This window comes from Pteronotus mesoamericanus, unplaced genomic scaffold (assembly GCF_021234165.1).
Source record: "Pteronotus mesoamericanus isolate MK-2021 breed Mesoamerican mustached bat unplaced genomic scaffold, CSHL_Meso_final contig_164, whole genome shotgun sequence".
NCBI classification, from domain to species: Eukaryota; Metazoa; Chordata; class Mammalia; order Chiroptera; family Mormoopidae; genus Pteronotus; species Pteronotus mesoamericanus.
The window spans coordinates 16,724,224-16,746,570 of record NW_026555065.1 but is presented as its reverse complement, the minus strand read 5'-3'; the positions used below and the strand labels follow the sequence as shown (position 1 = coordinate 16,746,570).

Sequence of the window (22,347 nt, the reverse complement as noted above, 5' to 3'; positions counted from 1 at the left end):
TACCATGGCATTTGGCACCACAAATCAGAGCCTGATGCATTGAAGGCATTCAGTGGTGTTCATTGAACCAATGAGTATAAGAATTCTAGTTAGACTTTGAAATAAATATCTTATATTTCCTGGATTATCTTTTTCTCAAGGGTCATTTCTTTTGTGCCTTCACCTAGATTCCTCTTTCATGTTTTCTCCAAATATTTGTCATTCTTGGTTTACATATATGAATTCAGGGCTAATTTTAGTATTATAGGTGATTGGCATGAATTTTTTCTGGAGCTGGGTAGGTATCTTTTTCTCAGCAATTTTCTCTCCAGAATTGGAGGGCTTGTACACTATCTGCCTGTGAATCAGCTATGTCAGCTGGCGTATGTAATTGTAAGGTGCTACACACTTGAAGAAGTGAGGTAGATTAGGGGCACTCCCAGTCCCATTATGAAAATAAATCCCATATTGAAGGTAATAGCGATTAAGAGATCAGGTTCCAGATTTAACTGTCCCAATTTATTACAAACTTGATTACTTTGGAAAAGTTACTTATACTCTCTTATGTCTTGTTTCCTCACTAAAAACTGAGGATAAAAGAATACCTATACTTTAATTACTTAACTAGGTCTTACTAAATAAATTTTATAGTGAAAAGATATGTTATATATACATATAAAAATTTAGAATATTTAAGCTTTTAAACAAGAATGCATTATTATTGTCATTATCAATTCCCTCTTGGACAGAACAATCTCCCCTTTAACTTTTCAGCATCATCTGCTGTGGAGGTCTGAAGTTCCCTCAAGTTTTGTTCTACTTCTCTTTCTGTTCTGATAAATCATTCCTAAAACTAGTTTTATCATTTGCAAAATGAGGATAAAATAGTATCAATTTAATTAATAGTATCAAATTAATTAGAATACATTATTTAAATTTATAAAATGCTTAGAAAATTGCCTGGCATCTATTGCTATGTGTTGGATAAATAAATTAGAGATACATGTCAGCAGATTAGTCTCTTTCTTTTTCTCATTATATTCCTCTGGGCCTCCTGTTTATCAGGCTCCATTAGGCCTTAAACATTACTTTGCCCTTGTTTTCTTTTAGGTTTACCTGCTCTCAGGAGGTTTGTACTCAACCTCAGCTATGATGCTGCTACTATAATTATCTAATCATGTTCCTCTTTTTATTTAAAAAATTTTTTTTTATTGTTCAAATACATTTGTCTCCATTTTCCTGCCACCACTTTCCCCTGCCTCACCCACCCCCACCCTCAGTTCTTCCCCAGTTTGACTTTGTCCATGGCTCCTTTATACATGTTCCCTGATTTGACCTTAATCATGTTCCTCTTTTTAAAATTCACTTCAGAGCCTTTTAAATCACCCCATTTATTTTTTGCATCCAGTCTCAAACCATTTAGGTTTCTTCAAAGGAAAACAGACTATGCATTATTAAGCCTCTATTACAAGGTACTTAACAGCAGGAGCTGTCATTTTACTTTTATAACAACCTAATAGGTAGATACTACTGATATGTATATTTTTACATACTATGGACTCAAAACAGTCAACTAACCTGCCTATAACATACAATTATTAAGAAGAATAATAATTCAAATATAGATATGTCTGACTGCAAATACACTTTCTTCTGAATCCTGAAAGGCCATTTCCACAGGGCATTTGTTTCGTATTACCTCTAGACACCATATCCTCTCATACAGCACATAGCTTTTGAAATTAGTTTTCAGCAATTTATTAATATTTATTTGCCTTTTCTTAAAGGTTCTACTTTTTTGTCTTTTCTTCAGTACATAGGCTTTTCTGCCTTCTTAATCCCATAACACTTTGTGTATGTCATTTAACTTATGAACTCTGAAAAATAAATTGCTAATGAGATGAATGAACCCTTTTCTACTTTTAGTTTCCAAGATCTCTCATTTTGGAAAAGATAGGTTTCCAAATATTAACCTGCTTTAAATGACTACCCATACAACCCCCCTCCATAAATTTTATCTAAAAAAAGCCTGCCAAAAGTTAGACTACATGAATAACTCTTTTAAATTTATTGAATAGAAGTTTACATAACCAGAGGTTGCATCATTATGGGTTATTGAGAATTGTTTGTTTTCTATAATATGAAGTTATTCTCAGAGGAATACTGATTAAAATAGAAACCAGATGTGTTTTTCAAGACTAGACTGAAAAATAATGATCAACAAGTAGAAAATTAATATAAAAATGACCTAAGATGGTTTCTAGAAACTTGAAGCATGGGTATGACAGAAAACGTATGTGTGCATATTCGTGTGTGTGTGAGTGTGTGCGTGTGTGTGTGTGTGTGTGTGTGTTGAGGAGGGTATTTAAAAAAAAGTAGAGGAGAAAAATGCAGAGGAAAAGTGATGAAGGATGAGTAGAATAAAGATTAAAGACTGTTTCAGAATTCAAAACAAAGCAAAGCCAAATTCCTACACATATGTATTTGGTGTCATCAAGGAAATAGCATAATTTAATTTTACCTGTAAACCAAGAAAGCTAAAAACAGGGACAAGGTGGTCCTCAGTGCTAATTAGATGAGAAAGCTTATTAAAGTAAAAAAAAAAAATCTCCTTTTAAATGTAAAATATGATATGTTCTGGGTGTCATAAAGTAATCCAGAAATTTGATGTTTTTCATCCCTTCTCTTCCACCTAATTTTATGGATAAAAAGTACAATAATGTGTTTGATGATGCTTTTGAGATTGTGTCTTGATTTTGTATTTGATTATATTAGAAATAAACTATATTTATTACCACAATATATTAACATCCTGAGTGGAATAAAATGAAATGGAAAACATGAAGAAGGCAATCAAGGGAAAGGAAGAGTACATGATAAATAATAATTACTATTTTAAATTTAGTCTCTAATTGCCCCTTCAGTTACTGAGAACTAGAATTACCATCTTTACTATTATTCATCCAAGCCAAAAATTAAAAAAAGAATGTTACACTAATAAACAAGCCTATCTTAAAATAATTTAAAATATGATAAAACTTCATTTATTTGAAGCCCTCTTGTTATCATTCAAACTGAGTTTGGATTGAAACTTATCTTTTGCTTTTCATATATTTCCAGGATAATGCAAATTAATAGAATAAATCAGTTGCCATAGGAGATTTAACAATATTTAAGAGAGAAAGCAATTTTCAAACCTCTTTCAGTACTTTCACATCCGCATTTGCAGATTAAATGATAAGTTAGTCCCATAGTTTTCTTATTGATTTAATTAAGCCAGGTGACAGTTTGATTTATTACATATATAGTACTTGGCATTAATAAACAGTATTCCTTTAAAAATGTACTATAACTTTGGATTTTGACTAATTCAGCAACTTTCTAAACTCGTGATACAGTGCTTCCAGATTCCAAGCCACTTAGGCTTAGAAGTCAAAACTATATAGATGCGCAGCCAAATTATTCTATTAGGTAGAAATTAATCTGGTTTTGCTGCTTTCCCGGCCACTATGAAATGACTGATATGAGTGCCTTTTTTTCTCCCCAGATAACCACTTTTTCTTGGCATTAGATAAACAAAATTTTTAGTTTTTGACATATTCTTTTGTTGTGTAACCTACTATGGTATTATATGCTGATAGGAACTACTCTACTACAATATTCCTCTATTAGCATATTTCCTTAAGGACATATAAAATATAGAAGCAATATTCTTTCAGGTAAAATAACCAGAGAGAATACTAAGTATTGATTTCTTTTTAAAAATGCCCACATAGTTATTAAGAGACTTCTTTTTCAGTGTCAGGAGAGTTGACTGAACAGTGTAAATTAACCTACATTTTGACAACTTTGAAACACATTTATGGCTAAAATCAAATAATTAAATTGTTTTGCATTTTTACAATAAGGTCCCATAACAAAGCCTTATTTTGATAATTTCATGTGTTATAATACTGGAGCCTATGATATTCTGGTTGTCAGAGACATTCTTAATTAGAAATATAAGGGAGGATGGCCTTAACATTTTCATCAAAGTACATATGTTATACTGCCATGAAGAAAGGTTTCTTTTTGCAGCAGAGTTCCTTAAAAAGAGAGTGTGTTTCTACTTCCACATCTTTGTGGTTACTGATCTAATTGGTCTGAAAGATGCTCGCTGGTTCTCATTTCAAGGGAGTAGGAGGTCCAGATCCCTCTGATCCAGAGTGAGGAGGGTTTTGGGTTATAGCATTCCTCTCACCTAAACTTTGCAACTGCCTGATTTCCCCTGCAGTGCTGGCCCTCTCAGCCTTCCTTAGCTCTGCAAATGACACCGCTATTTATCCTGTTACAAATGTCAGACATCTGAAACCTAACCTTGACTCCTCCTTTTCTCTCACATTAAATTTATCATTAGGTGTTATCTCCAACGTTATCGGCCCACTTCTTTCCATCTCCCCACCATGATCCTACTCTAAGGTATCATCATGTGCAGCCTGGATTACATCATAGCCTCCTAACTGATCCTCTTCAACTCTGCCATCCTCTACCAGGGGTGTCCAACCTGCAGCCCGTGGGCTGCATGTGGCCCAGGATGGCTATGAATGCGGCCCAAACCAAAATTGTAAATTTACTTAAAACCTTTTTTTTTTTTTTTTTGCTCAGCAGTTTTTGTTAGTGTTGTGTATTTAATATGTGGCCCAAGACAACTCTTCTTCTCCCAGTGTGGCCCAGAGACACCAAAAGGTTGGACACCCCTGCAACTATTCTCCACAAAGTTTTCAGAATGATTATATTACTCACTAATTATAACCCATTATATTGTACATAGGATCAAATCCAGAGTCTCTATCATTGGTATCAAGACCCTATGTCATTGGTCTTATATCCCCTAACATTCCCCTTTGTTCACTATGATCCAGTTATACTGTCATCTTTCAGTATCTTCCCTGTTACCTTTTCCTGGAATGCACGACCTCTACTTTTTGTTCTTTAGATCCCAGCTTAAATGTTATCTCATCAGAGAGATGTTTTGTGACTGATTCCAACTTCAACTCCCCTCTCCTTTCTCTTATTTGCTACCCTAGTAACCTATTTATTTCTTTCTGTGATATCATCAGAATTCTTTTTATATGTTTATTTTCTGTCCCCTCTCCATAATTTAAGTTCCATGAAATCAGGGACCTTGCTTATCTTATTGAACATGGTATTGCTATCATATTGCACTCTACCTAAAAACATAGTAAATGTTGCTTTGAAGTAATTGGTTGAGTTAAAAAGGATAAACAGGACCAAGAATTTTATTGTATCATTGATAACTCAATATGTAAAATTTCAAAGAAAATATCTGATAATTGCCTAATAAGTGACTCTTGGATCTCTCACATAGACAGAAGATACAAGAGGGAAGAATGAAGGGTAGGGAAATGAAGGGGTGGGGGGGGAGAGAGAGAGAGAAAGAAAGAGAGAGATTGCAGATTTCTGAGGAGGATTTCTTCTCTGTTAGTTTCCTTCCCTATCAAGAGGAGAAGTGGAGAGCAGGTGAATCCCATCGTCCCCCAAACCTTGTGGGAGATTTTAGTGTTTGTGATTCTAGTTAAGGATCACAGAGAATGTTGGAAACAGGAGTTTCTATATTAGAAAAATAAGACTAGAATTTTATTCAGGAAAGTGGAAATGTTACAGGGCAGAAAAACAATATGATTACAACTGTGCTTTAAGAAGATTAACCCTAGAGCAACACATAAAATGGATTGGAGGTTGAAGAGAAAAGATGCAAACAAGGAGAAGGGTTAGGAGTAAAGATCCTAATAACATGAAAAATAACAATTAGGTGACTTAGAATGTGAAAGTAATAACTGATAGGAAGAAACAGATGTGGAAGAAGTTGTGGTGGTAGAATTGTTAATTTTAAAAATCAGAGAATTAAGGAGGACTTTAATATGACTGAGTTAATATTAAATACCACTGAAGGGAAAATATGAGTAATATTAAAGATGATATGAATGTTTAGTAGGAAGAAAAGCCTAAGGATAAGTGTGAATATCTTTTCTTTTATGCATGAACTCTTTTGTTAGCCATCGGTTTTACAGAAATTGATATTTTACTAGATACCTGGCTTTTCGTGGCTGTAACTTTACTAAAGATGTTGGACTCCATAACTTTTTTCTCCAACTTTACTATTATAATTATCCTTATTCTGCTTCCTCTTACTTTTGAGAAGTTCATTTGGTACTAAAAAGTCAGAGTTTTAAAGCTAGTGAGAAGGATTTTTGAAGATGGCAGAGGAATAAGTGGAAGCTACGTTAACCTCCTCCCAGGATAAATCTGGAATTACAACTAAATTGTAGAGAAAGCATCCTAAATGACCAACTTAACACTAGCTGGAGAGAAACCTTATGACCAAGGATAGACAGAATAACCACTTAACCACAACAAGACTGGTATGGAATGCAGAGGGGGTGTGAGAGGGCTGGCTGGGCTCCCATGGGTGGCAGCTGAACTTCCAGAGGGTTATTTCAGTGGCCAGGGGATTCCCCTGAGAAGTGTGGGATCTAAATCCCAAGCTGGTGGGTTCTCCATGAGAAGTGTGGGGTCTAAACCCGAAGCTGGGCTCTCCAGTCTACGGTACCTGAGCTGGAAAGGAACCCAGATAACGTCCAGCTGTGAGAAGCAGCAGGGTTTCTGTCTGCCAGGGAGAGATGGCTGGAGATGTAGAGATCCTCTTAAAGGGCCAATGCATAAAATTTCCTTTGCAGCCACTTACCTGGGGTTCTTGCAGAGGGAGGACAGAGTGGACTAGAGGTGCTTGAGGAGAGTATGGGGTTGGTGGCTCTGGAAAGAGAACTGAAGGAACAGACACTAGGATCCCCGTGCTCAGTCATTCCCCTTACCACAGGAGCCATCTTTCTCAGGCAGAGCTCTCCTCTCCAAGTGGCATCAGCCTGAAGAGAAGCAATAGCCCTGCTTGGCAAGAATTACTCTGCCCCACCCTGTGGTGCTTAAGCTGGGCTGCTGATTATAGCTTGATTAGTTTAACAACTGATCAGTCTAACAGCTGATTAGTTTAACAACTAAGGCAGAAAATACAAAGTAGCAGCTAGAATGAAAAGACAAGAAACAGACTGGAAATGAAAGAACAAGAGAATTCTACAGAAGAAATAGATGAAATGGAGGCAAGCAATTTATCAGTATGAGTTTAGAGTAATGATTATAAGTATACTCAACAGCATGAAAAAAAAACCCATAGAAACATAAAAAAAAAGGACCAGTCAGAAATAAAGAATGTAATATCTAAAATAAATAATACTTTGGAAGGAAAAAACAGTAAGTTAGATGAAGCAGAGGATCCAATCAGTAATTTGGAAGACAAGGTACAAAAATACACCCAGGCACAGCAGCAAAAAGAAAAAAAGAATTTAAAAAAATGAGGAGAGCCTAAGAAACATTTTGGACAACATGAACTATAGCAATATCCGCATCATGAGAATACCAGAAGGAGAAGAGTGAGCAAGGGATCGAGAACCTATTTGAAGAAATAATGACTGAAAACTTGCCTAATATGGAGAAGAAAAAAGACACACAAGTCCAGTAAGCTCAGAGAGTCCCAAACAAGTTGGACCCAAAGAGGCCTTTACCAAGACACATCATAATTAAAATAACAAGGCTTAAAGACAAGAAGAGAATCCTAAAAGCTGAAAGACAAAAGCAGGTAGTTACCTCCACAGGAGCACCAATTAGACTGACATCTGATTACTCAACAGAAACATTTCAGGGCAGAAGAGAATGGTGTGAAGTATTCAAAGTGATGAAAAGAAAGGACCTACAACCAGGGCCACTTTACCCAGAAAGGCTACCATTTAAATTTAAAGGAGAAATAAGGAGCTTCCCAGAAGCTAAAGGAGTTTAACACCAAACCAGTACTGCAACAAATGTTAAAGGGCTTGCTTTAAGAAGAAGAAGAAGAGAAAGGAAAAAAACAAAACAAAACAGAGGAAAACAGTCTAACAATAAAATGGTACTGTATATGCATTTATCAATAATCACCTTAAATGTAAATGGCTTAAATGCGCCAACCAAAAGACAAAGGGAAGCTGAATGGGTAAGAAACCCATATATATATGCTGCCTCTAGGAGACCCATCTCAGATTGAAAGATACACACAGACTAAGAGTAAAGGGATGGAAAAAGGTACTTCATGCAAATAGAAAGAAAAATAAAAGCTGGGGTGGAGTACTTATTCTGACAAAATAGACTTTAAAACCAAGGCAAGGTAAGAGACAAAGAAGGATACTACATAATGATAAAGGGAACAATCCAACAGGAGGACACAACCCTAGTAAACATTTATGTACCTAATGTAAGAATACCTAAATATGTAAAGCAAATCTGGATGGATGGAAAGGGAGAGATCGACAGAAATACAGTCATGGTTGGGGATTTTAATACCTCATTGATTTCAAAGGAGAGATCTTCCAGGCAGATAATCTACAAGAAGACAGTGGCCTAAAACCACACACTAGGTCAAATGGGTTTAATTGATATCTTCAGAGCATCTCACCCCAAAGTAGCAGAACATACATACTTTTTGGTATACATGGAATGTTTTCTAGGATAGACCACATGTTAGGACACAAAACAAGTCTCAATAAATTTAGGAAGACTGAAATCACATCAAGCATCTTCTCTGACCACAATGCTGTGAAACTAGAAATCAATCACAAGAAGAACACTGAAAAACATGCAAAGACATGGAAACTAAATAACATGTTATTAAACAATGAATGGGTCAACAATGAGATTAAGGAAGAAATAAAAAAATCCTTTGAAAGAAATGAAAATGAGGACACAACAATCCAAAATCTGTGGGACACTGGGAAAGCAATTGTAAGAGGGAAATTCATAGTATTACAAGCCTATCTAAAAAAAACAAGAAAAAGCTCAAATAAACAATATAACTTTATACTTAAAGAAACTTGAAAAAAAAAAACAACAAACAAAGCCCAAAGTGAGTAGAAGGAAGGAAATAATAAAGATCAGAGCAGAAATAAACAAAATGGAGTCTAAAAACAGATACAAAAGATCAATGAATCCAAGAGCTGGTTCTTTGAAAAGATAAACAAGATTGACAAACCTTTAACCAGACTCAAAGAAAAAAAGAGAGAGGGCCCAAATAAATAAAATCAGAAATGAAAGAGAAGAAATAACAACTAACACCAAAGAAATACAAAAGATTGTAAGAAAATATTATGAACAACTATAATGCCAAAAAACAGGACAATCTGGAAGAAATGGATAAATTCCTAGAAACATACAATCTTCTAAAACTAAATCAGGAAGAATGAGAGAATCTGAATAGAAAGATTACACCTAGTGAAACTGAAGCAGTAATAAAAAAATTGCCAAGAAACAAAAGCCCCGGATCAGATGGCTTCACAGGTGAATTTTACCAAACATTCTGAGAAGAACTAACAACTCTCCTTCTCAAACTATTTCATAAAATTCAAGAGTCGGGAAAGCTCCCAAACCATTTTATAAGGCCAGAATTATCCTAGTTCCAAAACCAGATACAGACACTATAAAGAAATAAAATTATAGGCCTCTATCCCTGATGAACATGGACGCTAAAATCCTCAGCAAAATATTAGCAAACCGAATACAGCAGTGCATCAAAGTGATCATACACCATGATCAAGTGGGATTTATTCTAGGAATGCAAGGCTGGTACAACATTTGCATATCAATAAATGTGATTCACCACATAAACAAAATGAAGGATAAAAACCACATGATCATGTCAATAGATGCAGAAAGAGCACTTGAGAAAATCCAGTACCCATTTATGATAAAAACTCTCAGTAAAGCGGGAATAGAAGGAACATACCTAAACATAATAAAGGCCATATATGACATTCCCACTGCTAGCATTATATTCACAAGCAAAAGCAACAAGCATTCCCATTAAGATTGGGAACAAGACCAGGACGTCCACTTTCACCTCTCTTATTTAACACAGTACTGGAGGTCCTAGCAACAGCAATCAGACAAGAAGAAGAAATAAAAGGCATCTAAATTGGAAAGGAAGATGTAAAGCTGTCTTTATTTGCAGATGACATGATACTGTACGTAGAGAACCCCAAAGACTCCACCGAGAAACTACTAGAACTGAAAAATGAATTCAGCAAAGTAGCAGGATATAAAAATTAATATCTGAAAATCAGTTGTATTTTTATTTGCCAATAACAAACTAGCAAAAAGGGAAATTAAGAAAACAATCATATTCACTATTGCCTCAAAAAGAATAAAATATCTAGGAAAAAAACTAACCAAGGATGTAAAAGACCTGTACTAAGAAAATTATAAGACACTGAAGAAAGAAATTGAAGAAGATACAAATAAGTGGAAGCACATACCATGTTGATGGATAGGAGGAATTAATTAACATCATTAAAATGCCCATACTACCCAAAGCAATCTATAGATTCAATGCAAATCTTATCAAGATTCCAGTGACGTATTTTACAGAACTAGGACAAATATTTTAAAAATGTATATGGAACGACAAAAGGCCCCACATAGCAACAGCAATCCTGAGAAAGAACAGTTGCAGGTATCAAGCTACCTAGTATCAACCTATACTATAAGGCCATATAAATCAAAACAGCATGGTAGCGGCATAAAAACAGACACATAGATCAATGGAACACAATAGAGAGCCCAGAAATAAACCCACACTTTTATATTCAATTAATATTTGACAGAGAAAGCAAGCACATGCAAATGGCTAAAGAGTTTATTCATAAATGGTGTTGGGAAAATTGGACAGATACAAGCAGAGAAATGGAACTAGACCATCTTCTTACACCGCACACAAGAATAAATTAAAAATGGATCAAAGACTTAAATGTTAGACCTGAAATCATAAAAATTCTAGGAGAAAACATAGATAGCAAATTTTCAGATATTGCTTTTAGCAATTTTTTATTGGATGTATCTTCCCAGTCAAGGGAAACTAAAGAAAAAAATAAACAAATGGTACCATATCAAACTAAAAAGTTTTTGCTCAGCAAAGGAAATTATAAGCAAAATAAAAAGACAACCCACAGAATGGGAGAATATATTCACCAATACATCTGATAAGGGGTTAATATCCAAAATTTATAAAGTACTTACAAATCTCAACACGAAAAAAACAAACAATTCAGTTAAAAAATGGGCAAAGGACATGAATAGACATTTACCCAAAGAGGACATACAGATGACCAGTAGACATATGAAAGGTTGCTCAATGTCACTAATCATCAGAGGAATGCAGATTAAAACCACAGTGAGATACCACTACATACCTGTCAGAATGGCTATCATCAATAAATCAACAAATAACAAGTTCTGGTGAGGATGTGGAGAAAAGGGAACCCTTTTGTCCTGCTGGTGGGAATGCAGACTAGTGCAGCCACCGTGGAAAGCAGTATGGAGATACTGCAAAAAATTAAACATGGATCTGCCTTTTGACCCAGTGATCCTGCTTCTGGGAATATATCTGAAGGAAGCCAAAACACTAACTTGAAAGAACATAAGCACCTCTATGTTCATTGCAGTGTTATTTGCAATTGCCAAGATATGGAAGCAGCCCAAGTGTCCATTAATAGTGGATTAAAACAGCTATGGGGCATTTACACAATGGGTTACTTGGCTGTGAAAAAGAAGAAAATTTTACCCTTTGTGACAGTATGGATGGACCTGGAAAACCTTATACTAAGTGAAATAAATCAGCAGAGAAAGACAAGTGCCATATGATTTCACTCATATGTGGAATCTAATGGAAAAACTGAACTAACAAGGAAAATGGGGACAGACTCATAGATGGAGAGCAGGATGACAGCTATGGGGTGGGGGAGGTGAGAGGGTGGAGTAATTGAGCAAAAAGGAAAAAGGACTCATGGACATGAACAACAGTGTGGTGGTTGCTGGGGGGAGGGATGTATAATGGGACTAAATGGTAATGGAAAAAATACAATAAAGATTAAATAAAAAAATGATTAAAAGGAAAAAATAAAGCTAATGAATTAAAATTAAACCAATTTTGTTATTGACATCCGTGAAACATTAAAAAAAATGTTATTGCTAGTTTTATCCCTCATTTTGTTGCTTTGTTATGTAGACAATTAATATGGAACCAATGAATGATAATTTAAAGCAAAGACTTTAATAACCCTAATTACACAGGCTCTATGTTGTTTTTCATAATGTTCTCCTAAGAGTGAAGCAAAACTCTCTTCATACCCATTACTATACTTTTCAACCATTATAGATTGTCTCTAGACTCTCAAAGCCGGTCACTAACATATAACGCCTAATCAACGAGACTGATTCTTTGCTAAAATTAAGCATTAATTTAAGGGGAATCAAGGCAATAAAGAATACATTATACATAACTTCACTAAGTAGTAATTTCCAAATTGGAAAAACAAAAAACTTTTCATGAGGTCTTGCTGCAGGTCTAAAGCTACGCAGTAATTCAGTAAATTAATACTATAATTTGAAAGAACTTTAATTTTAGATTAACATTTCAGAGAATTTTTTATAACTATAAAATTAAACAAAACACAAGTTTTTATAGACTCAGAGACACAAAGAGTTGATTACATCTGTAAACTGAGATATTTATATAGTTGAGTCACACGCACACCACAGTTTTGAGTATATGACTCAGACTTTGTATCGTATATACAGTTAGTTTTAAAATGTTAGGGCGTTATTCCAAGACTAAGCACAAAGTTTATGTAACTGGGGATTTATAGGGACCACAGACTTGCTCAATTACTTTAGGGATTTTATTCCAGAATTTAAACTACTGTTGACCAGGTCTATCAGATTTGGAGTAGACATGTCTGTATTCCAACTTCCTATCACACTTAGAATAAGCCCAAACTCTTATAACCATGACCTTCAAAGTTCTTTATGCTCTGGTTTCTGTCTGTCTTTTTCAGTTTCATTTATCTCTCACTACTCTCGACATTATTCACGTACTTCATTCACATGGCCTTCTTCAGATCTAGCAACACACCAAGTCATTCCTGTTCCTGGAAGCTGAAATTTACCTGCCCATATAGGTCTTTCCCTATTTAAAGTAGGTGCCTCTACCTGTTTACCTCTCCATCTCCTATTTCCTTGAAGACCTTCTTTGTATCCTAATATCTCCAACCTACTACCTACTCATATCACAGATCTATGTGTTTATGTTTGTTCTCCCACTGGAATGCATGTTCTGCAAGGGTAAAGATTGCTTCCAGAATATTCACCATTTCAATTCCAAAAGTCTAGGACAACATCTGGTACCAAGTAGCTATTTGATAAATATTTGTTTAGTGGATGAACCCAGTCCATAAGTACCATTGGTTGTATGGCATGATCCAACGCTGAGGCTAAGTTTATGGAATGGGACTGACAGAAGAAGAGACCAAGATAAGTCTGTAGTGTGACGACAGCTGTGGGGATGTAGTGGAAATAAGTCTTGGACCACACTCTCAAATACGCAAGAAATTACATATAAATTTATGTTTATAACTTGACCTTGCTTCAACTTTGAGAATTTTACCCCCTGTCCCCAGTTGTGGAAAACTTAACCTCAATTATTCTTGGGTTTCCTTGTTCTGCTTCAAGATGGGCTAAGGTTCAGGGGTTTGATTTAGGGCCAAGGCAAGGGCCTCTGGTTGTTGAGTCATTTGTCTACTTTGGTTACTTTGGGGTGTGCTCACTGACTCTGCTCACGCAGTTGCTCCAGGCCTGGGCTCCCTGCTGCTTCCAGATTTCTTTTAAAACATGGGAAATCTTTATGGGTCCATCTGTTTAGAGACATGAGGCAATCCTTACTCTCTGGAGCTTTCCTGCTTCTGCCATATGCTGCGGTGTAACCAGAAATATAGGAGACTTTTGTTGTTCCTAAGTTCCCTGCTCTGTGAACTCTACCTTCCCTGAACTGCTTATCAAAGGCACTTTCACGCTTTCCTTCTTTTAGAGAACTTAGCACAACCTTTGAAAGGGATTTAGGCTTTACTTAAGTCAGGAAGTAGATATGGCTTTTTTCTCCCCCATCTTTCCTTAACAATTACAAAGCTTGGCAATCTTTTTCAGAATATGAAGAAGAGAAAGAATATTATAAATGAGCACAATTTATATTTCATAAATTTATTCTGCTCAGAAGAATTAAATAAGCTTGTGTCAGAATAGAGGCAAAAAGTGCAATTGTGGTCATGTTGCTCTTTTACTTAACGTACTACAATGGCTTCCCATTGCTGTTGGGAGCCAAATCAAACTCCTTGATCTAGCGCACCACAAAATGAGGCCTGCCTCTCCAGCCTCATCATGCACCACTGTCCCTCTCATTCTTTCTGCAAGAGCCACAGTGGTGTTTTGTTGTTGGAAAAGACATGCTCTCTTTCAACACATGGTCTGCATATTTAGAGGTACCTCCTCATATGGTTAACTCTGAGTCACCCAGCAAACTGCAGCTCTACTGCCGTATTGTAGGGAAACTTTCCCTACTGTAGACACTCACACTTTCCTTTATACTACTTGTCCATGTTGGTCACTTCCTCTCATAAGATGAGAAATGCAAGGGATAACTATAATAAATGACATTTTCATCTGTCAGATTAGCAAAATCCCCAAAGTTTGACAATACACTATTTTGAGTAAACAGGTACTGTTATGTACTGCTAGTGGGATTGTAAACCAGGCACTATGATGTACTGCTAGTGGGGTAGGTTGGCAATATCTATCTAAATAATAAATATATATACCATTTGACCTGGAGAAATTCTGGAAATGAATTCTACAGACATATTTTCACAGTAAAAAAATGACACATTTATAGCTTTTGTCTTTGCAGCATCTATTTCTTTTTCTAACAGAAAAAAGACTGGGAAAAAAATGAGATGTTCATCAATTGTAGGCTAGTAAAATACACCATGATATATACCCATTCAATGGAGTACTATGCAGCTGTCAAAAAATGAAGAAATTTCTTGTATACTAAGATGGGAAGATTTTCTATTTTTACTAAGTAAAAAATGCAAAATGCAGAACATTGTGTATGGTATGCTACTGTTTTTATAAAAAGAGAAAAAGTAAAGAGAAATACACGCTTACAAATATATTTAATTTGCCTGTATTTGCATAGGAAACTGGAAAGATACTCAAGAAACTAACAATGATTCCCTATATTTTGGGGAAAGGATGCGAAATAGGAGGATGAGGAATAGGATAGGATGTAAGAATAAAAGTAATGAAAATACTCGATGTTTTCTATTGATTATATTATACATATTTATGAATGTGGCATAAACTTAAAATTCATTATTGAAATGCCAAATTAATTGAACAAAACAATTTTCTATAATTTACCTCTTTGTGAAATAGGGATATAACAGAGGTTGCTTAAGCAGAATTAGGTGGTTGATTATTACCTTAACAACTGCTCATGTTTTCATTATATTCACTGAAGTAGATTCTTATCTTCTTTTTACATATTCTACCCCCAAATCAAACTAGACAAATATTAGGCACTGTTTCCTTTGGAAGAATCCCAGGTGCTAATCTTTATTTTGTAAGGTTATTATTTTAAAAGTCAATTTTTAATAATAGATGCTCAAGAGATAGAAATGTTTCCAATGAAAAATGAAGTTTACTCAATATGGAAACAACAAAAGAGACATTTCTTCAAAGCATTTTTGTATTTAGCCTATCACTATGTGTACATTAAAACAAGGGCAGTAAATTCTTGTCAACATTATATTGCTACTAAGAATTTAAAAAAAACACAGAGAGTTACCCCATCTAGAAATATGTAGGTTACTCTTGGTTTCTGGGGGATCCCTCTTGAAGTAAAAGTATAATAAGGGCATCAATGAGTTTCTTCACTGCGGCAGTGGTGTGAGTGAGACAGGTTGTGGGCCCTTCTTCAATTTATTATTCTCCATGAAGTAAACTGAGAGTCAAATGATAAATTATTTAAATATAGTTCCCTTGTTGAGGTGAATTCATTCATTAATATTACTGGGGTCATATTTTCATATCACAGAGTATGATGGCAGCTCATGAACTGAAGTGCATTACTTAGTGCAATACTTAGATTGTTTCCAAATTTATAATCACCCTGTATCGCAGATTTTCAGGAGGCACCAAGCACTCTTTACTCTATCAACAAACTATCCATTTCTTTTATTTAAGTCTTAAGTGTTTAATTAGAAAATTTTGACTTCTTACCTGTTGGTTTTTTAATTTAAAATATGTAGGGTCAGTGTGTAGAACAGACAATTTTAGTAGCTCTTGAATACCTTTCCATGTGAACTGATAATTTTCATTTCATTAGAGGGAATATCCAAGTTCTGGGAATTCTGATCCTGCTCATTATTGTTGCCTACAAAACTGATGAGGGTATGATTCATAACACTGTGGCATCGCACTTTCTTTCCTTCTTTTCTCTCCTTTAGAGAAACATATGACAGAATATTTTTGCAGCCATCTAGCTTTCAACAGATGCAATTATAGAAGGGCCCAAACTCCTCTGCCTTGGTTAACTTAATTTCAATATCTGGTGCTTATACAGCACATGGGTACATTTAAATTATTCTTTGCTCTTGATTCTGTTTTCCAAAAGCATAGACACAAAGGGGAAATCACACAAACTATAATCCAAATTCCTTGTCCTATTTGGTCTACATGCACCACCTGGTGGTAATGTAGTGCATTTTCAAGTGCAGAGTGCACGCACGCATGTGTATGTATGTGTGTGGGGTGGGGGTGAGCGCATGTTTTAGGGATATTAACATGGGAAAAAGAATTTTGATATACATTCCTAAATATTGATTTAGATTAACAATGCAATTATTCTGCAACAAATATGTAATAAACCACTAGAAAACTATATACGTGCTAGAACCAGAAGTAAAGGAGAGAACAACTCATGTTGGAAAGTAAAATAGCTTTCTTATTTACATTAGCTATAGCTCTTATAATTCCATCCACAAGTTAACATTTATTTATTATGTTAATGTTATTTTTGAGGCAAGAGTCAAATACTGGTAATCAATGTAAAATCATTTTCTTTACTTTTTAATTAAGAACAATTTTTAAAAGTGTGTATCCTTTTCCTTATATCTATCAGTAGTTAAAGCTACAAGTCACAGAATTGTAAAAATATAAGACACCGTTCAATAATTTAGACTAATACACTAATTTTACAAATGTAGCTGCTGAGACAGGAATGTTAAGTGACATGCCCAAGATCATATTGGTAATTAGTGGCCTGATTCAAATAAGAATCCAGGTCTTCTTATTTTCAGTCTAGAAATATAAGATGTAAAAATGATATGGATACACAATGGGGAAATATTTCTGTATGAAGGGATATACTCTTGACTCAGCTACACTGTGCCTTAGGACAGTAAGATGTGAATGAATACAGACTTGTAGTTTTATTCTAACATTTGGGGCACAAGGGAGTAGTAGAAATGCATGCATCATAAAGCTATGAAAAGATGCTCTAACTATTAAAAAGTCCCTTTTATATATCTTCAAAGGAGTATTTTTCAACTTATATACAACTGCTATGTTGTAAAGACAGTCTAAAAATTTCCCCTTTCCCTTCTAACTGCTTCAGAATCACAGAGCTGTTTCTACGAGGGAGATACCCACTTGTAGATTTAAGCATAAACCATGTTCATAGCTCCCTCTCATGACCATTGAATGAATACTATACAAGTCTCCTTTATTCTCGCTGTTGTATTCAACTAACAGCTCACTGGTTAAGTTTTAATTGCTTCCAATGAGGTCAGCAAAGGTATTTATCGAAAAGCCCTGAATAAAAGGCTCCACACACATACACACAAGCATACACGCACTCACACACACAGAGAAAAATCCTCTTGCCTGTTGATTTATGGAAACAATTATGATTCTGCTGGAGAATTTCTCAGCTGAGAAGTAGTTTGTAGCTACAGTAGAGAGGCTCAAGTTGCACAAGGCAGACAACAGACATGGAATTCTTGTGTATCCAGCTGTTATCAACAGAACAAGTAAGTTACTGTTATTTGTCTTTAAAAATAATGCTGAATGTTTTCTAGTAGTTTATCTTTTTCTCTGGGTTTAATACTGAAGGGAAAAGTAAAGTTACCAGATATTTGAGCCATGTAATTATCTATAGTAATTTCGCTGTAGAACTTACATAAAGATAAGGTTGAAGTTCTCCAGAGCAATCCTGACATTTAACTTGTGAAATGTGGGCAGTTCAGGAGAAAATAATTGATTAAACACAAATGTAACAGCATATAAGAAAGAAATCTAGGGAAAGCATTTTTACTCTGTTAATAGCAATTTTAGAACTTAATTTAAACCAATAGCTCTAATTGCAGGATGTTTCTTATCAAATAACAACTGGAATGAATGGCACAATCATATTCTGATTTTTCTATATCAATGCATAACCTTTATAAATCTAAATATAGAGTAGTAAAGATGTTGAAATCCTGTGAAAACTGTTTTAAATGTAACTTCACAGTACACACTGCACTGTGTGCTATAATACTCTTTACCCACTGAAAGTTAAACATACCATTTTTCATCTTCCTTTCTCCTCCTGTCCCTATTCTTAATCTCTCTTTGCAAACAGAAGTCAAGTAGCAAACAGCGTCACAGCAACTGAGCTTACTACAACCTGCTTTTATAAGGATATACCAGCAGAGGAAAGGAGGAATCCTGTATTGTTGTTATCAGGAACTAAAAGGATAAGGCTAACAATTTGGAAAGAGCAGCTACTCTTTCTTAAATCAATCTACAGTTCACAGATAGGAAGAGGTCAATGACCTAGGAGCAACAATCAACTCAAGATTTAATTTTCATTATGTTATTCATGAACACTCGGAGCACTACACTATAATGCGCAAATGGATACTGACATGGATCCTGCCAACTTTGCTCTACAGTTCATGCTTTCACATTATCTGTCTAGTGGGCACTATATCTTTAGCTTGCAATGACATGACTTCAGAGCAAATGGCTACAAATGTGAACTGTTCCAGCCCTGAGCGACACACAAGAAGTTATGATTACATGGAAGGAGGGGATATAAGAGTGAGAAGACTCTTCTGTCGAACACAGTGGTATCTGAGAATTGATAAACGAGGCAAAGTCAAAGGGACCCAAGAAATGAAGAACAATTACAGTAAGTAATGTCTTTTGTATACAGCACTACTAATGAACCATCACAATCTGTGAAAAGATCAATTTCCAAGTAACATGCTTTTTTTTTCATTTTTATCTTTTGAAAAAAATTAAATATCATCTTCTAATTTCTCTGAATTTGGATAGTTGAACTATGTTCCTAAAAACTGTTTTAAATGTACCTCCACAGTATATACTACTCTGTATGTTCTCCTGGAACAGGGCACACTTACTAACATTATAATCAGAATTGATAACCAAGCTAATTTGAAAATATACTCTCTATGTCCTAAGTTCAAAATGCTCATAGGTTAGGCAAAACATAAATGACATTCTTCACAATGAAATAGGATTTATTGTCTGCTAGGAAAACTCATTAAGAATTCTAATAGAGTACACAGTAAATTGTCATGAAAAACTACTTATTAATTTGAGAAACAGAGAATTTATTTTTAACAATTTGATTCTCTTTGAAAAATAATTTTTTCAAAATAATTTTCTTTGAAAGACTATTTCTGTGATGTAAAAGTAATCTGTGCTCAAAAATGGATTCAGTGACTTGTGCAATTGTGTGTAGTTATAAAACAGAAGGGCATCTGTTGCCTCCTCATTGTTCATGTCATAGTGAGGCTGCATTAGACTGCTTAGTTATTTACCAGGGCAGAAGAATAGGTTCCTCTTAACATTTTATTTATGTAAATCTTCTATGCCATAGTTCTATGTCACCTTAAGAGAAAGGTAAATGTGAAGGAAGAAATAAAAGTGAGTTGAAAAAGATTCTTTCCATGTTGTAATATCAGGGTTGGATTTATCATTTAGCAGTTATGATTGGTAGCCAATTTCAACAGTATTACATTTAATGGGGTAAAATATATACCTCAACAGATACACTTGAATTTTCAAATTCCTAAGTTTTGTTTGTATTACTAGTACTTGAACAATGTTATTATATCATCTTATAATACTGTGTTCAAGTCAATTGAAAAGGAGTGCATGGAGATGATAGTGCAAACCTTTGTCCAGGACAGTGCCAGGCTTGCCTAGTCAATATTTAAAACTTTTGTTACTTGTTTTAGTGAATGACTTTCAAGATTCTTAGCTATTAATTTAACTCTAATTAATATAGAATGTTAAGGATATTTTAGTAGATTGTTAACAGTTATGGTTTTATAATTTCTGTTGTTAATAAAGTTATGTGATTCTTAGAATATTTTTCTGATTATGATGAAGTTTAGCTAAGGAAATAACTATTCGGAATCAAGTTTTGTGGTTGGTCACTTTTATGCGGCAACAGAATTTGGCTTATAATCAATTCATTTAAGTTATTGAGATTTATCATGGACAGAGTCCAGGTGGAAATTATAACATGTATGTCCAGTTCCTGCCTGTGAATGATATTGGAACGATTTTTTACCTTTTCTGATTCTCAATTTTTCATCTGTAAGGTGTGGGATAGGTACAGATGATTTCCAATATATTTTCTAGTCCATACAGCCTATTCTAAACCACAGAAATTATGTAACATAAATGTGGAAAATCTAAGTACTCTTAATTATCATACACACTGAATGAGATGAAAGTGGTATTATCTCAATGATAAGGATGAACTCTCAGAACTAATTTAAAATTGTAGTAATAATGTTATCGAACCCAAACATTGTAGAATTCTTCTATATCCTAAGTTCTTTTGAATGCTTTTTTCACATAATAAAAATGTGAAAAAATTAGATGTTAAGTCCAGTAAAAGTGAAAAACATGTATAATTACGTGGGATCAAAAATATCTACACCTGGAATGCATTCACATATATAAGTTCTATTTGTGTTTGAATTTCTTAAAACCACAAAACATAGGCATTTGTACACATACACAAAATGCTAAAGTTATTCTGTAGTTTGAAATAAAATTCACCATGAACCTTGTTTAACCATAAAGCCAATTGGTAAGCCATTTCTCCTCTAACACTAATTCTACAGTAAGAAAGAAAAAAAAAATAAAGGAAAGAAGTGACGTCGGGAAATGAACAGGTCTTGAAGGACTGCTTATTTCACCAGTAATAAGCATAGCTCCTCAAATGAATGTAGTTTTAAGATATTGTTAAGACAATGGATTGGAATGAGTAGGGGCAGTAGAAAATCTGGGCATATACTTCTGCTTTCAGAAGCTGTTGGGCTGGGGTAGGTAGATGGAAAAGCTGCAGGAAGAGGAATGGATTGGTAGGGAGGTGAGTATGATACCTCATGTCTCGCATCATTAGATAATTTAAAAAATTACTGCCCTGGCCAGGTAGCTCAGTTGGTAAGAGCGTCATCCTTATACACCAAGGTTGTTGCTGGTTTGATCCCTGGTCAGGGCACTTACAAGAATCAACCAGTGAATGTGTAAATAAATGGAACAACAAAATTGATGTTCCTCTCTCTCAAAAAAAAAATCAATAAAAAATTCAAAAAATTACTTAGCTACCCTGGCTTGTGAAAATTTCACTTTAGTCTTATCTTAATTATAGTGTTGTGAAATATTTTAAATTTATATTAGAATGAAATAGCAGAATAAGCATACCAAGGAATCCAACAGAAATAAGACTTGTATTGGTAGACATATAAGCAAGGCCCAGCTATGTAAATGTAGGAACCCATGAGAGTGGCCAAGAGACACTGGACTACATTTCTGACTCTTCAGGGGAGAAAAGCTGTTACTGGAAAACTGGTCCTGAGACTTGCATGCTATTATTGCCCAAGAGGCAAGAAAGTCTCTCCTTTCAACTTGTCCTCTGGGGCGGCTTCACAGTTAGTCTAACAGTAGGTTTCTCAGTGATAAAACTAGAATCTAACGTGAACTAATAAAAGGGTAATAAAAGCGTACAATGTCCCTCAAAAATGAAATACATATCATGTTCTCTGCAGAAAGAGAGCATTAATAACATTGTAAAGGGACTGGCAATGGATGGTCAGTACTTCCACTGTTGTTGTCAGAAAGAATTCTCCCCTTGGAGACAAGGCCAGAGGCTGAATTCAGATAATTGTTGGACCAGGCAACCCATCGGCAGACAGAAACAATCACTCCACACCTGACAGAAATAACACTGCTGTTTAAGCTGGGGATTAAGGTGCCGAGTGAGAGGTGGCAGCAGTGCACTGGGCAACCCACAACCACCCCAAGAGACAGATG

General features: G+C 35.0%; 2 protein-coding genes across 2 annotated transcripts in view; one reads left to right on the top strand and one right to left on the bottom strand.

The window, feature by feature from the left end:
* Nucleotides 1–22,347, bottom strand: part of FAM227B (family with sequence similarity 227 member B) — a 214,313-nt gene that overhangs the window by 59,232 nt on the left and 132,734 nt on the right. The window lies entirely within an intron of this gene.
* FGF7 (fibroblast growth factor 7) overlaps nt 17,704–22,347 on the top strand; it is a 65,863-nt gene continuing 61,219 nt past the window's right edge. Inside the window, exons 1-2 of the mRNA XM_054565444.1 lie at nt 17,704–18,035; nt 18,629–19,180. Coding sequence (XP_054421419.1) covers nt 18,895–19,180 — 286 coding nt within the window. The 5' untranslated portion in view covers nt 17,704–18,035; nt 18,629–18,894. The remainder of the gene's footprint in view (nt 18,036–18,628; nt 19,181–22,347) is intronic.